Source organism: Muntiacus reevesi, chromosome 12, assembly GCF_963930625.1.
Source record: "Muntiacus reevesi chromosome 12, mMunRee1.1, whole genome shotgun sequence".
Lineage (NCBI taxonomy): Eukaryota > Metazoa > Chordata > Mammalia > Artiodactyla > Cervidae > Muntiacus > Muntiacus reevesi.
In genome coordinates this window covers 47836520-47850686 of record NC_089260.1, presented here as the reverse complement: position 1 = coordinate 47850686, position 14167 = coordinate 47836520, and the positions used below count along the sequence as shown (strand labels likewise).

Below are 14167 nucleotides of genomic sequence, written 5' to 3'. Positions count from 1 at the left end.
AAGCTCAGAATCCTAACCGCGAGACTGCTAGGGAACTCCTAGGAATTTTGTTTGTTTGTTTGTTTGTTTTTGGAATTTTTTTAAGTTGGAAATTTTACCTCATTTTATTTCACTCTCAGTTTTACCTTTAATAGTATAAACAGTTTTATTTTATATCCTTAAATGTAAATTTTATTTTATTTCTAGGTATTCTCATATTTTCTATGAGTATCAGTCTCTGTAGTCTTCACCAGCAATTGTGATTTAAGCAGTTAGTAAAAGAGAAGAATCATTAGCTAGAAGAAAATGTCAAATCTAAAAATGAAAGAGGCAGCCCTTATCTATCTTGACAGAAGTGGAGGCCTCCAGAAGTTCATAGATGATTGCAAATACTACAATGGTATGTTCAGCAAAGGTGCCTTTATTTTAGAAACTTTAAAATAAAGTCCTACATATAACTAACTTCATTTTTAAATTTGTGTATTTTTACAGATTCAAAACAAAGTTATGCTGTCTATCGATTCAATGTTTTAATAAATCCCTCTGATATTGTTGAATTGGATGCTGAACTTGGAAATCACATTTTACACCAGCCTTTAAAAGCTGCTCAAGTTTTTCAATCAGTAAGTTAAAGAAAGAAATAATTTTATGCCACATGGAATCTTCCATAACTTCTTTGGTTTTCTTGTTTCAAATCACAGGTCTGTTATATTGCTGTTAGGACTCTCTCACTAATTGGACAGTTGCAGACTGAAACTCAAGTAAGTTTTAGTTAAATTTAACAAAGAAAACTAAGGTACAGTACTTTCAAGATAACTTGTAAATAAATATTTTTATATTAAAATATATTTTTTATTAAAACATTTTTTCAAAGTTTTGTGGACTACATACAAATCTTTACTTCCTACATTATCACTTATAATATTAAACATTTTAATAATAAAACATTTCAAACATACCCTAAAATAAGGAGAATAATACAATGAACCTCCATATTTCTATTGCTCAGATTTAATAGTTTGCAATATTTTGCCATACCTGCATCATCAGTCTTTTTCTGAAATATTTTAAGGCAAATCTTTAAAATACATTTGATATTTCACCCCTACATACTTCAGTATGTATCAACCTCTAAAAATCGTGGACATTTTTCTTTTATAACCACAAAGACACTATTACCCCTTACAAAAAAAACAGTAATTTCTTAGTATCATCTAATATCCTGTCCAGCCCAGATTTAAATTTGCCCAACTGGGATTCTCAGGAATCTCTCACAGCTGATTTGTTCAAGTCAAAATCAAAACAAGATATACACATTATAACTGGTTCTTATATCTCACTATGTCTTTTTTGATCTAGAGGCATTTCCTCCCCCTCCTTTTTTATGCCACTGAATTTTTAGAGAAGCTAGTTAGTTGTCCTGTAAAATGTCTCATAATCTGGGCTTGTATGATTATGCTCATGTGGTATTTAACTTATTCCCTAGACCCCATATTTCTGAAAATAGCAGTTGCTTCTAAATATTATACTTGCTTAGATTCAAATTCAACTCATTTTGATAAGAATAAATTACAGTGTCACATGTTTCATACTGCCCTACATTAGAAGTGCCCTCTCTGTTGTCCCACTTTTAGCAATGCCACAGTTGATCGGTAGGTGCAGATTATGTCAGTCTAACCCCTACAAATCACTGTCTACCATCAGCTTTCACCTCAGTTTTTGCAGTCATTGATAATCATTGCCTGTGTGTGTGTTAGTCACTTAGTCATGTCTGACTCTCTGCAACCCCATGGACTGTAGCCTGTCAGACTCCTCTGTCCATGGGATTCTCCAGGCAAGAAGACTGGAGCCAGTTGCCATTTCCTTCTCCAGGGGATCTTCCTGACCCAGGGATAGAACCCAGATCTCCTGAATCATTGCCTAGATTCCGTTATTTCATTAGGAGTTGCAAAATTGTGATTTTCCAGATTTTAGAAAATTTTCAATGTTTATTAGCTAAAATTATCCTACAAGAGAAGTTTTTCTCTCATCAACTGTTTAATTACCTTGCAATACAATTTGTACAGGAAAAGCAGAAGAAATGTTTGATTCTTTCCATTTATAAATTTTCGGAGTGATGAGTTGAAATATAGCAGCCTCCAATGATGACCAATATTTTTTGTTTGTTTTTCCATTTTTAAATTATGAGGAGCTATTAATACATGAATTTTTAAATATATCTGATATGTTTCAATGAATCTTTGTCATTTTTTTGATGTTTATATTCTCTAACTTTGGTCACTCGGAGCTTCTTAAAGTTTGTTCTTATTTCCTTTTGATGCATTTCATTAGTGTATTTTTTGCCCCAGACCCGAAACTAGCCATTTTTCCTAAGGAGCTCTGGTTTCTTTCAGTGAGAAATTATATTTAGAGATCTGGACATTAGAAGTATTTATTGCTATTAGGTTGTCATTGTTTTATAAATAAGTCTTTCAGGGAATGGTGAGGAAATGTGTATATATATATATATATTTTTTTAACTTTTCCCTGATTTTATTTTTTTAAATTTTAATTGAAAGATAATTTCTTTACAGATTTTTGTTATTTTTTACAGAAATGTATATTTTTAAAGAAAGATAATAGTTCATATTACTTTTAATTAAAATATCAGATTATAAGGATTTTGCATTTTAATTTTACATTTAAATATCTTTTAATGATCAAAAGATTGGTTTCTAATACTAACAAATCATTTATTTGACTTACTCTACAAATATATTTACTATATTTGTAATGCAAGTCCAGTTGGATCTGCATGTTTTATTAATACTATTTTTTGTGTTCTTATCAGATTAATATAGTGCTGAAGTTAACACATTTACCTCCTCTGCCAAGTTATTGTCTTGATCTTTGTGAGTTTCCACGTGATTATACATCTCAAAGATTTTATACGATGCAAGGAATTGTGATTGCAATGACAACTGTAACCAAGTATACACAAGGTGCAAGATTTCTTTGTTCAGATGAAGCATGCCCTCTTTCAAAAGGTAAATATTAAAATGTAAAATTAAAATAATTTATTGTTTAATCTTAAATCATGTTTATAATTAGTTATGAAACATTCATAGCATAAAAAGAATGGGATAAAATTCGGTGTCTCCTAGGCTTCCCTGGTGACTCAGATGGTAAAGAGTCTGCCTGCAGTGTGGGAGACCCGGGTTCAATCCCTGGGTCAGGAAGTTCCCCTGGAGAAGGAAATGGCAACCCACTCCAGTATCCTTGCTTGGAAAATCCCGTGGACGGAGGAGCTTGGCAGGCTACAGTCCATGGGGTAGCAAAGAGTCAGACACGACTGAGCAACTTCACTTTCACTTTCAATGTTTACCAGGGCTTCCCTCATAGCTCAGCTGGTAAAGAATCTGCCCACAATGTGGGAGATCTGGGTTCGATCCCTGGGTTGGGAAGATCCCCTGGAGAAGGGAAAGGCTACCCACTCCAGTATTCGGGCCTGGAGAATTCCATGGACTATACAGTCCATGGGGTCGCAAAGTGTCAGACCCAACTGAGTGATTTTCACAAGTCTACTTTGTATAACCTTGAAATTCATTCTTTCTTCCCTATCTCTCCCCTATAATTTAATAGGTGTACTTGTGTTGCTGAAGTGCTTGTTCTCTCACACAATTTCATGACTGTCCATGGTGTTCCCTCTCCACATAATGTCCTCTCTCAACCCTTTGGCTTAACTCCATTCAGTCTTTCTCCAGGACAACTTTTCCATTTGTCCCCACCTCTCGTTGGGTTGGTTGCCCTTCCTGTCTTCTCTCCGAACACTTTGTAGGTGAATACTGCTTGTTGAAATTGTCTGTTTTTGGTCACCACCTATTGAAATTGTGTGTTTAAATATCCATAAAACCAGTGCCTTAGCACGGTGCCTGGCAAAAAATAGCCATTGAACTGCTGTGAACTCACATCCAAACCCAATTTAATTATATGTTGAATTAGGTTCATTTTAAAGGATTGAAAATAGAAAGCTAAATCTGAAGGCAAATTTAGCTTAACTCTGTTTTCTTTCAGGATTTCAGTATATAAGAGTGCATGTACCTGGTGCTACAGAATCTGCAACAGTAAGAAATGACTTTTTGTGTAATCTATGTTCATCTTCACTTCAAGAAGACAGAAAATTTAGAGTACTTGGTGGTAAAATGCATTTATGTTTTATAATTATAATTTTTAAAATAATGTCTGATGTTTTAATGTAGAAATTACATTGAATATATATCCTAATAACTAATTCTTTTTTGCTCTTGAGTTCAGATAAACAGATAGTTGAAATAATTACTGCAAAATCACTTCATGCTTTTCAAGGATGTTGTAACAACCAGCCATTTAGGTTTCAGTCTCTTACAGTCTTCCTCAGAGGTAAGATCTGTTTGCACTAAAATGTACTTAAATTTATGCTTGATTATTATACATGGTACTTGTATAGCTTGATAACCATAGGTCTTCTCTTTCTTGAGTATTTTAAAGAGTCATATATAGCTAATGTACCAGTTATTTATTCAGTCATACAACATTCACTTAAAAGGATATTAGCACATGCTATGAAGCATCATGTTAAATCTCAGGGTGGCAGTTATTTACAGTAATAATCTCCCATTATTGTGTGTGTATATCTTATGTAAGTATTGGAGTTAATGTTTTAAAATATAATGTTCATGAGGGTAGGACGTGAATTTTTACTGCACATAGTAAAAATTTAGTAAGTTCATTCAATAAATGAATGAACTCCACGGGTTAAGACCTGTGAATAGAACAGATGCTACAATAAAGGAGGAAATCATTATCAGTATCAGCCACCCAGGGTAAAGTGAGTTTTAATAAAGAAGCCAGAATTGTGAAAATGAGGATGGATTCAGCCTCTTTTCTTGGGCTAAAATTGAAAGAATTAAACTGTTTTTAAAGAGAGATTTGGGATGCAACCATGTGTACGAAACTTGAGTTTGGAAAGTAGAGACTCAAACAAGAATTCTTTTCACCATGGCTTGACAAGGACAAGGCAGGCGTGTAAGCCCAGATGACTATAATTTTTAATACCAAATACTGCGTGCCAGACACTTTTACATATATTAACTCATTTAATCAGAGCAACTCTCAACTCTTTAAATTGTTATTTCCGTTTACAGTGTGGAAATGGATGCAGAGAGAAGTTAAATAACTTTTCCAAGGTTACACAGCTAGCACATGACATAGCCTTAATTCAAACTCAGGCATTCTAGCTTCAAAGTCTATTATTTTAACTACTTAATTCTACAAAATACAAACCATACATTACAATATAGAAATATAAGTGACTATCCAACATATACTTTAGTAGAAAACCCTTTCTTCAAATAAACTTTTAATAGAACCCAAATGAATTTTTAATAATTAAATTAACAAAAGGAGGCCTTTTGGGATTATCAGAAGAGATACCCAGACTTCCCAGTCTCCTAGCCTTCCTTTTGACCTCAGGATACATTCACCAAACTCTAAGAGTCCAGGGAACAGCTGAAAAATTATTTGTTTCATTTTCCCCTTGTAATTCATACTGTATCCTTCAGGGTTTTGGGGGGTGGGGGAAGAGGGAGTGTTGGTTTGTTTATTTAGTTTGGGGTTTTTATTTTCTTAAGTCTTGGGCCTGATTCTTCCCATCTAGGTCTACAGGGTTTACCAGTATACTCTCTGGAGCTAGAGAGAGAGAGAGAGAAAGAACAGAGAGGGAGAAACAGAGATCACTGTTTACTCACAGAGGGAGGTTAATCCTTGCTCCTGCTTGTAAGCCTTTCTTTCACAGCTTTACAACCATCCAAATTCTGTGTAATGGAGGATCAAGATTTTTTAGTTTTTCAGAATAAATTTTGAACTTGTGCAAAGGCTTTGCTCAATCCATAAAGTTGAGAGGAACCTAGTAAAGTGTCTTGTGGGTAGACTTTAGACAGGAGCAAACCCAGACAGGAACTTCAATTCAGCTACTTAACTACTTGGACTTCTCTGGTATCTCAAACGGTAAGAATCCACGTGCAATGTGGGAGACCTGGGTTCGATCCCTGGGTTGGGAAGATCCCCTGGAGGAGGGCATGGCAACCCACTCCAGTATTCGTGCCTGGAGAATCCCCATGGACAAAGGAGCCTGGCAGGCTACAGTCCATGGGGTCACAAAGAGTGAATTCACATGACTGAATGACTAAGCACCTAACTACTTTAGCCTTGTATAAATCACTTAACCTCTTGGTTTCTTCATATATCCCCGTTCTTCAAAACGGGGATAACAATATTTGTCTTAAAGTTTATAATTACGTAGTGCGTGTAAAAGTACCTTGCCTATATTATAGACAGGACATAATGCTTTTAAAAATAATTTTCTTGCCAAATAAAGTTATTACTTATAAAGTCTTTTATTAGCATTTTGTCATTTAATGGAAACATGTTTCATTTAAACAGAGTTGTCCTGTTGTGCCTTTTGATTATATTATAGGAGACTGTTTAGTTGCTATGCCACATATTTCTTAAAGTTAATTCATCACTGGCTCAAAATGATGTATCAAAATTTATCAGCAGTAAAATTACCTCAATGTACATTATTTATGTCACTCAGTATGCACGTTATACTAAACAAAAGTAAATATTTAGCAGCTAACTGAACTATTGTTACTGGTTTTAGATCTTTGAACCATATCATCAGTAAAAGTTTCATTCAGTAAACATATTTTCTTTTGTCTTTAATAATTTTAGATGAATCAGTGAATAAAATGAATATAGGAAATGAGTATAAGGTTATTGGAATTCCAGCCTGTGTAAAAACATCACAAACTGCTATCTGTATAGAGGCAAATAGTATCACTTTTTGCATTCCAAAAGGTAAGGAAAATGTTAATATCATTTTTAACAATACTTGCAAGCTTAAATCCATTTGTTCAGGAAATAAGTATTGGCTGCCTGTGTGCTGGAAACTCTTCAAAACACTAGGGATAGAGTTGTGATCAGGACAGTCAAGGTTCCCACCCTTAAACCATATGGTAGATAGTGAATAAATCTAAACTAACTAATAAGACAATTTCAGATAATAAATGCTATGAAGGAAATAAAGCAGGATAATGTAGAAACTTGCCCCTAGGAATGATTCTTTTCTTTTGGCTAAACTCTATTTAATTACCAATGAGAAGAACGTTTTAAGATGCCAGGAGTTAGAGATTAGTCTAAAAGTTTTTCTTACCTTTGTTTTCTAGCTAAGGCAATGCTAAGTAACTTGTCATGGTCTGAGAAAAAGAGCTGGATAAAATGGCATCCTCTTCCTCATCTGAGTTTTGAGCCAATCAAGAAATAAGACTAGAGGCAAAGGCAGTTGGGGCCAAAATATCTGCTTTATTACTGATAATTTTCTTCCAACTTAATTAAGCACTAAAACAGAAGTGAAGAGCAGATCTACTCTTTTAATTTGGCAAACAAATATCTGAATATAAGACAGGCTAGTTAAATCTCGAATAATAGATTTTGTTTTTTTAATCACTAGATAGCTTTTGGACTGTGGTATTGGAGAAGACTGTTGAGAGTCCCTTGGACTGTATGGAGATTCAACCAGTCTATACTAAAGGAAATCATTCCTGAGTATTCATTGGAAGGACTGATGGTAACTGAAACCCCAATACTTTGGCCACCTGATTCGAAGAGCTGACTCATTTGAAAAGACCCTGAAGCTGGAAAAGATTGAAGGCAGGAGCAGAAGGGGACATCAGAGGATGAGATGGCTGGATGGCATCACCAACTCAATGGACATGAGTTTGAGTAAACCGTGGGAGTTGGTGATGGACAGAGAGGCCTGGCATGCTGCAGTCCATGAGGTTGCAAAGAGTCAGACATGACTAAGTGACTGAACTAAACTGAACTGAGATAGCTATCTAGAATAACAGAAGCCCATGTTGAATGTAGGGCTTCCTTGGTGGCTTAGATGGTAAAGAATCTGCCTGCAATGTAGGAGACGTGGGTTCGATCCCTAGGTGAGGAAGATCCCCTGGAAAAGGGAATGGCTACTTACTCCAGTATCCTTGCCTGCAGAATTCCATGGACAGAGAAGCCTGGTGGATTACAGTCTATGGGGTCACAAAGAGTTGCACACTACTGAGCAATTAGCACTTTCACTTTCTTTCAAGTTGAATTTAAATACAATGGGTTCTAGACACCTCTGCTTATTTTGAAGAAAAAAAACGGATTAAAAGAATTTCTATTCTTTTTCTATATTTCTATATTGAAGAAAGAAAGCATTAATGAACAATAGACATTTTAAAGATCCTTTCAGTATTTTCTGCTGTGAAATGTTTTATAATTTACTGATTTGGTAGCAGAACATGACTTCTGTGTAGGTGAAGTGTGCTTTCTCCTGCTAAACTCTAGAATTGGGCAGATTCAACCACCTAAATGTGGCAAGACCTACTCTAGGTAGGCCTCCCTTGGTCCATGGACATGGCTGAATAGAAGAAATCATTGCTCCATGATGACAGCCCCAGAGGAAAGAGAAAGGGAGTGAGTTATATATGCACAGCTCTTCCTCCCAAACTGACCCATTGGATTAAATCACTCATCCCTTTCAGGAGTTGGACAGAAAAAGGGAGTGGAGAAGGTCTAGAATGTTACAGTCTGTGTTAAAGTAGGAGGGTATAAATCTTCCCATTTAACAGGAGCTTTCAAATATTCCCCATTCTGTTTTTTCAGTTCAGTTCAGTTCAGTCACTCGGTCGTGTCCGGCTCTTTGCGACCCCGTGAACTGCAGCACACCAGGCTTCCCTGTCCATCACCAACTCCCAGAGTTTACTCAGACTCATGTCCGTCCAGTTGGTGATGCCATCCAACCATCTCATCCTGTGTTGTCCCTTTCTCCTCCTGCCTTCAATCTTTTCTAGCATCAGGGTCTTTTCAAATGAGTCAGCTCTTCGAATCAGGTGGCCAAAGTATTGGAGTTTCAGCTTCAGCATCAGTCCTTCCAATGAATATTCAGGACTGATTTTAGCCCTCGCTAAAGCAGAATATTCAGTTCTGCTTTTTAGCCCTCGGTAAATGTGATACTGTTTCAAACACAGAAATATAAAGGAAATACTGAAATACAGGAGCCTTATGATCTGACTTTGCTCACATAGGTCTTAAAAGGAAAAAAAATGAGGAATTTACTTGCAACCCACAGGCAATCTATGTGGGTACACAGGGTGTGCATCCTTTTATTATGTTTCTTGGGTAGAAATGATAGACCAGAGTGACCTCCAATCATAATTTATTATCATTGTAATAATTTGAATGTGGCATCATTAAAAGAACTGCAATTTGATATTTTAGTTTAATGGAATTAGATGTCTGTATACCGTTTGCTTGTTTTAAAGCCCTTTTTAATATGTGTATTAATATTTACTTTCAGTTCCTTCAGGAATTAGTGACAATTTCAGGTGTCTCCTCTCTCTGACTTCCAGCTCATGCTGGAAGTTTACAGCAATACTTGCCAACATCTTTGCATCACAGATTGTTCCTCCTGGGACTTACAATTTGCTCAAGCTATGTTTGCTGATGAGTCTAGTACAGACAAGTGACCGTAACAAGGAACTGGAAAATTGCTTGGATATTTTAGTTGTAACAAGTGATACTATACTCATAGACAGGTAAAATATATGCCATTACAAATTGATCACAGATTTGTATAAATCTTTTCCATAAAGATTATTATAAGACAGATGTTTAGAATTTATCTGATATAAATTGCTCCCCACTAGCAAGTACTCTTTTTAAAAAGTTTACTTAAATGTTCAAAAAGCTAGGAATGAACTTCATATATTAATATAGTATGTGCAATTATAAGGCAAAAACAAATTTATATAATGAAATTTAAATTAAAAAATAAAAGTCCTTTTTTCCATTGTATATCCTTGCCTCCTTTGTCAAAGATGAGGTGTCCATAGGTTCGTGGATTTATCTCTGGGCTTTCTATTCTATTCCATTGATCTATATTTCTGTCTTTGTGCCAGTACCATACTGTCTTGATGACTGTGGCTTTGTAGTAGAGTCTGAAGTCAGGCAGGTTGATTCCTCCAGTTCCATTCTTCTTTCTCAAGATTACTTTGGCTATTCGAGGTTTTTTGTATTTCCATACAAATTGTGAAATTATTTGTTCTAGTTCTGTGAAAAATACCGTTGGTAGCTTGATTGGACAGATGATGTTTTTCTAAAATTAAAATTAAATCATAATGTAACTATAGTGCTAACTGCCACATATTGCACCAATTTAATCTTCCACTAATGAGCATGAGAATATTTGTTTAACAGTCTCACCAATACTGGGTATTATTAGACTTTTAAATTTGGCCCTTTGATGGGTGGAAACTGGTATTTTATTTTAATTTTCATTTCTTTAACTAGAAGTAAGCTTTAGCATCATTTAGAATTTATTAAACACTTTTTATTATTTTTCTATGAACACTGTGACCATTTTCCATTTTTAAATTAATCTGCTTATTTCTTGTTGATTTGTAATATCTCTGTAAATTAGAGCCCTTGTCTCTCTTTATGTTTGTCATTAACCTTTTCCTGTAGTATTTGGGGCTGTATTAGAGATTTGGTGTTTTGTTTTTTAGTTAAGATTTGCATAAATAAAGTGAAGCAATAAGATCTTAAGTATGCAATTTGATGAATCTTGACAGATACATGCATTCCTATAGCCATCACCTCAATAAGATATGAAACATTTCCATTTTCCATCACTTTGGAAAGTTCCTTTATTCTCTCAGTTAATTCCTATTTCCACAGCTGATTTCTGTCACCATAGGTTAATTTTCCTGTTCTTGAATTTTGTATAAATAGAATCACACAGTGCATCCTCTTTAGGATCTAATCTCTTTTGCTTAGCATGTTTTTGAGATTGGCCCTGTTGTGTATGTGTCAGAAGTTCACTTGTTTTAATTGATGAGTCGTGTTCCATTATATAAATGTACCAGAATTTGTTTCTCCGTTTCTCTAGTGATGGACATTTGGGTTTTGCATGTTTTTACTATATAAATAAAGCTGCAATAAACATCTCTTGTACAAGTCATTTTGTAGACTTGTGTTTTCATTATCTTGAATAAATCTAGGAGTGGAATTACTGTGTCATAAGGTAGGTGTATGTAACTTTATAAGAAACTGCCAAAGTTTTTCAAAGTGGTTGTGCAATTTTACATTCTAGCCAACGAGGTAAGCTTCCAGATGTTTCTCTCCTCACCAAAATCCAGTTGTCAGTCTTTCTCAATTTAGCCATGCTAGTGTGTATGAAATGGTATCTCATTACATTTCTAAGTTGCATTTCCCTGATGACTACTGATTTGAACTCTTCTTCATGTGCTTACTCATCTTATTTTATGAAGTGTCAAGTTGTTTGCTCACTTTTAAATGGAGTTCTGAATGCACATCCATTGTCACATATGTATCACGAGACTTTTCTCCCAGGTACAAAAATAGTTTGTATTTTTTTCTTAAAGATATATTTGATGAGCAGACCTTTTAGTTTTGATTGTTATTTTCTTTTATGTTTAGTGTTTTCTGCAATAAACATCTAAACATAAACATGTTTAGTGTTTTCTGATTTCTGTTTAATAAGTCTCTGCAATAAACATCTAAACACTAAACATGTTTAGTTTAAACATGTTTAGTGTTTTCTGGTTTCTGTTTAATAAGTCTCTGCCTATCTTAAGGTCATGAAGATATTATTCTATGTCTTCTTCTAGGAGCATATAGCTTTAACTTTTAAAATAGGTCTGTTATCTATTCCAAGTCAGTTTCTGTATATACCTTGTATATATGTGAGGTAGGAGTCAAGATTAATGTTTTTCCTATGCATTTATCAAACTTTTTCATATTATTTGTTGAAAAAAATTTTCCTTTCCCCATTGAATTGCTGTGGTACCAGTACTAAAAATCTGTTAAACTGGTTATATGGTTATAAATTTAGGTATACAGTTTAACTGGGCATACATCTATTCGAGCTTTCTTTTGTGCTGTTTTGACTTATTTGTCTATGATTTTGCCTCACATTCTTGATTGTTGTAGCTCTATATTAAGTTTTGAATCAGGTAGTGCAACTTTATTCTTCATTTTTAAGATTATTTTTATTATTTTAGGTGCTTTGCATTTTCTTAAAAAGTTTAGAATCCATATGTTACTACCAAACTCCATCACACCAAAAAAGCCTTTAAGGATTTTGATTGGAACTGCTTTTAACTTATAAATCAATTTTGGGGAGAATTTACATCTTAACAATGTTCAGTCTTCCAATCCATGAATATGGTATATATCTCCATTTATTTAAATCTTAATTTCTTTAAGCAAATTGCAAAGGTCACACACATAATTTGTTGATTCCTAAGTATTTGGTATTTTTGATGCTGTTAAACTGGAGACCCAGTTTCCCCCTCAGTCAGTCTGTCCCATCAGGAAGCTTCCATAAGCCCCTTATCCTTCTCCATCAGAGGGCAGACAGACTGAAAACCACAATCACAGAAAACTAACCAATCTAATCACATGGACCACAGCCTTGTCTAACTCAATGAAACTATGAGCCATGCCTTGTAGGGCCACCCAAGATAGACAGGTCATGGTGGAGAGTTCTGACAAAATGTGGTCCACTGGAGAAGGGAATGGCAAACCACTTCAGTATTCTTGCCTTGAGAACCCCATGAATAGTACAAAAAGGCAAAAAGACAGGAAACTGAAAGATCAACTCCCCAGGTTGGTAGGTGCCCAGTATGCCACTGGAGATCAGTGGATAAATAACTCCAAAAAGAATGAAGAGACAGAGAACGTAAAAGCAACACCCAGTTGTGGATGTGACTGGTGATGGAAGGAACGTCCATTGCTATAAAGAATAATATTGCATAGGAACCTGGAATTTTAGGTCCACGAATCATGGAAGATTGGAGGTGGTCAAAGAGGATATGGCAAGAGTGAGCATCGACATTTTAGGAATCAGCAAACTAGAATGGACTGGAATGGGTGAATTTAACTCAGATAACAATTGTGCTCAAAAATCCCTTAGAATAAATGGAGTAGCCATCATAGTCAACAAAAAAGTCCAAAATGCAGTATTTGGATGCAATCTCAAAAATGACAGAATCATCTCTGTTCGTTTCCAAGGCAAACCATTCAATATCACAGTAATCCAAGTCTATGCCCCAACCAGTAATGCTGAAGAAGTTGAAGTTGAATGGTTGTATGAAGACCTACAATACCTTTTAGAACTAACACCCCAAAAAGATATCCTTTTCAATATAGTGGACTGGAATGCAAACGTAGGAAGTCAAGAAACACCTGGAATAACAGGCAAATTTGGCCTTGGAGTACAGAATGAAACAGGGCAAAGGCTATTAGAGTTTTGCCAAGAGAACACACTGGTCATAGCAAACACCCTCTCCCAACAACACAAGAGAAGACTCTACACATGGACATCACCAGATGGTCAACACCAAAATCAGATTGATTATATTCTTTGCAGCCAAAGATGGAGAAGCTCTATACACTCAGCATAAATAAGACTGGGAGCTGACGGTGACTCAGATCATGAACTCCTTATTGCCAAATTCAGACTTAAATTGAAGAAAGTAGGAAAAACCATTGGACCATTCAGGTATGACCTAAATCAAATCCCTTATGATTATACAGTGGAAGTGAGAAATAGATTTAAGGGACTGGATCTAATAGAGTGCCTGATGAACTATGGATGGAGGTTCATGACATTGTACAGGAGACAGAGAGCAAGACCAACCCCAAGAAAAAGAAATGCAAAAAAGCAAAATGTCTGAGGAGGCCTTAAAATAGCTGTGGAAAGAAGAGATGTGAAAAGCAAAGGAGAAAAGGAAAGATATTCACTCCCATCTGAATGCAGAGTTCCAAAGAATAGCAAGGAGAGATAAGAAAGCCTTCCTCAAATCAACCTGCCTGACTTCAGGCTCTACTACAAAGCCACAGTCATCAAGACAGTATGGTACTGGCACAAAGACAGAAATATAGGTCAATGGAACAAAATAGAAAGCCCAGAGATAAATCCACGTACCTATGGACACCTCATCTTTGACAAAGGAGGCAAGAATATACAATGGAAAAAAGAAAACCTCTTTAACAAGTAGTGCTGGGAAAACTGGTCAGCCACTTGTAAAAGAATGAAACTAGA

The 14167-nt window shown here is 35.3% G+C and overlaps 1 protein-coding gene across 1 annotated transcript in view; it reads left to right on the top strand.

The window, feature by feature from the left end:
• The first annotated feature begins 262 nt into the window (after window positions 1-262).
• The window catches only part of MCMDC2 (minichromosome maintenance domain containing 2), a 39840-nt gene continuing 25935 nt past the window's right edge, over window positions 263-14167 (top strand). The window contains exons 1-8 of the mRNA XM_065902804.1: window positions 263-379; window positions 472-602; window positions 681-740; window positions 2810-3005; window positions 4033-4155; window positions 4273-4377; window positions 6730-6855; window positions 9398-9635. Coding sequence (XP_065758876.1) covers window positions 286-379; window positions 472-602; window positions 681-740; window positions 2810-3005; window positions 4033-4155; window positions 4273-4377; window positions 6730-6855; window positions 9398-9635 — 1073 coding nt within the window. The 5' untranslated portion in view covers window positions 263-285. The remainder of the gene's footprint in view (window positions 380-471; window positions 603-680; window positions 741-2809; window positions 3006-4032; window positions 4156-4272; window positions 4378-6729; window positions 6856-9397; window positions 9636-14167) is intronic.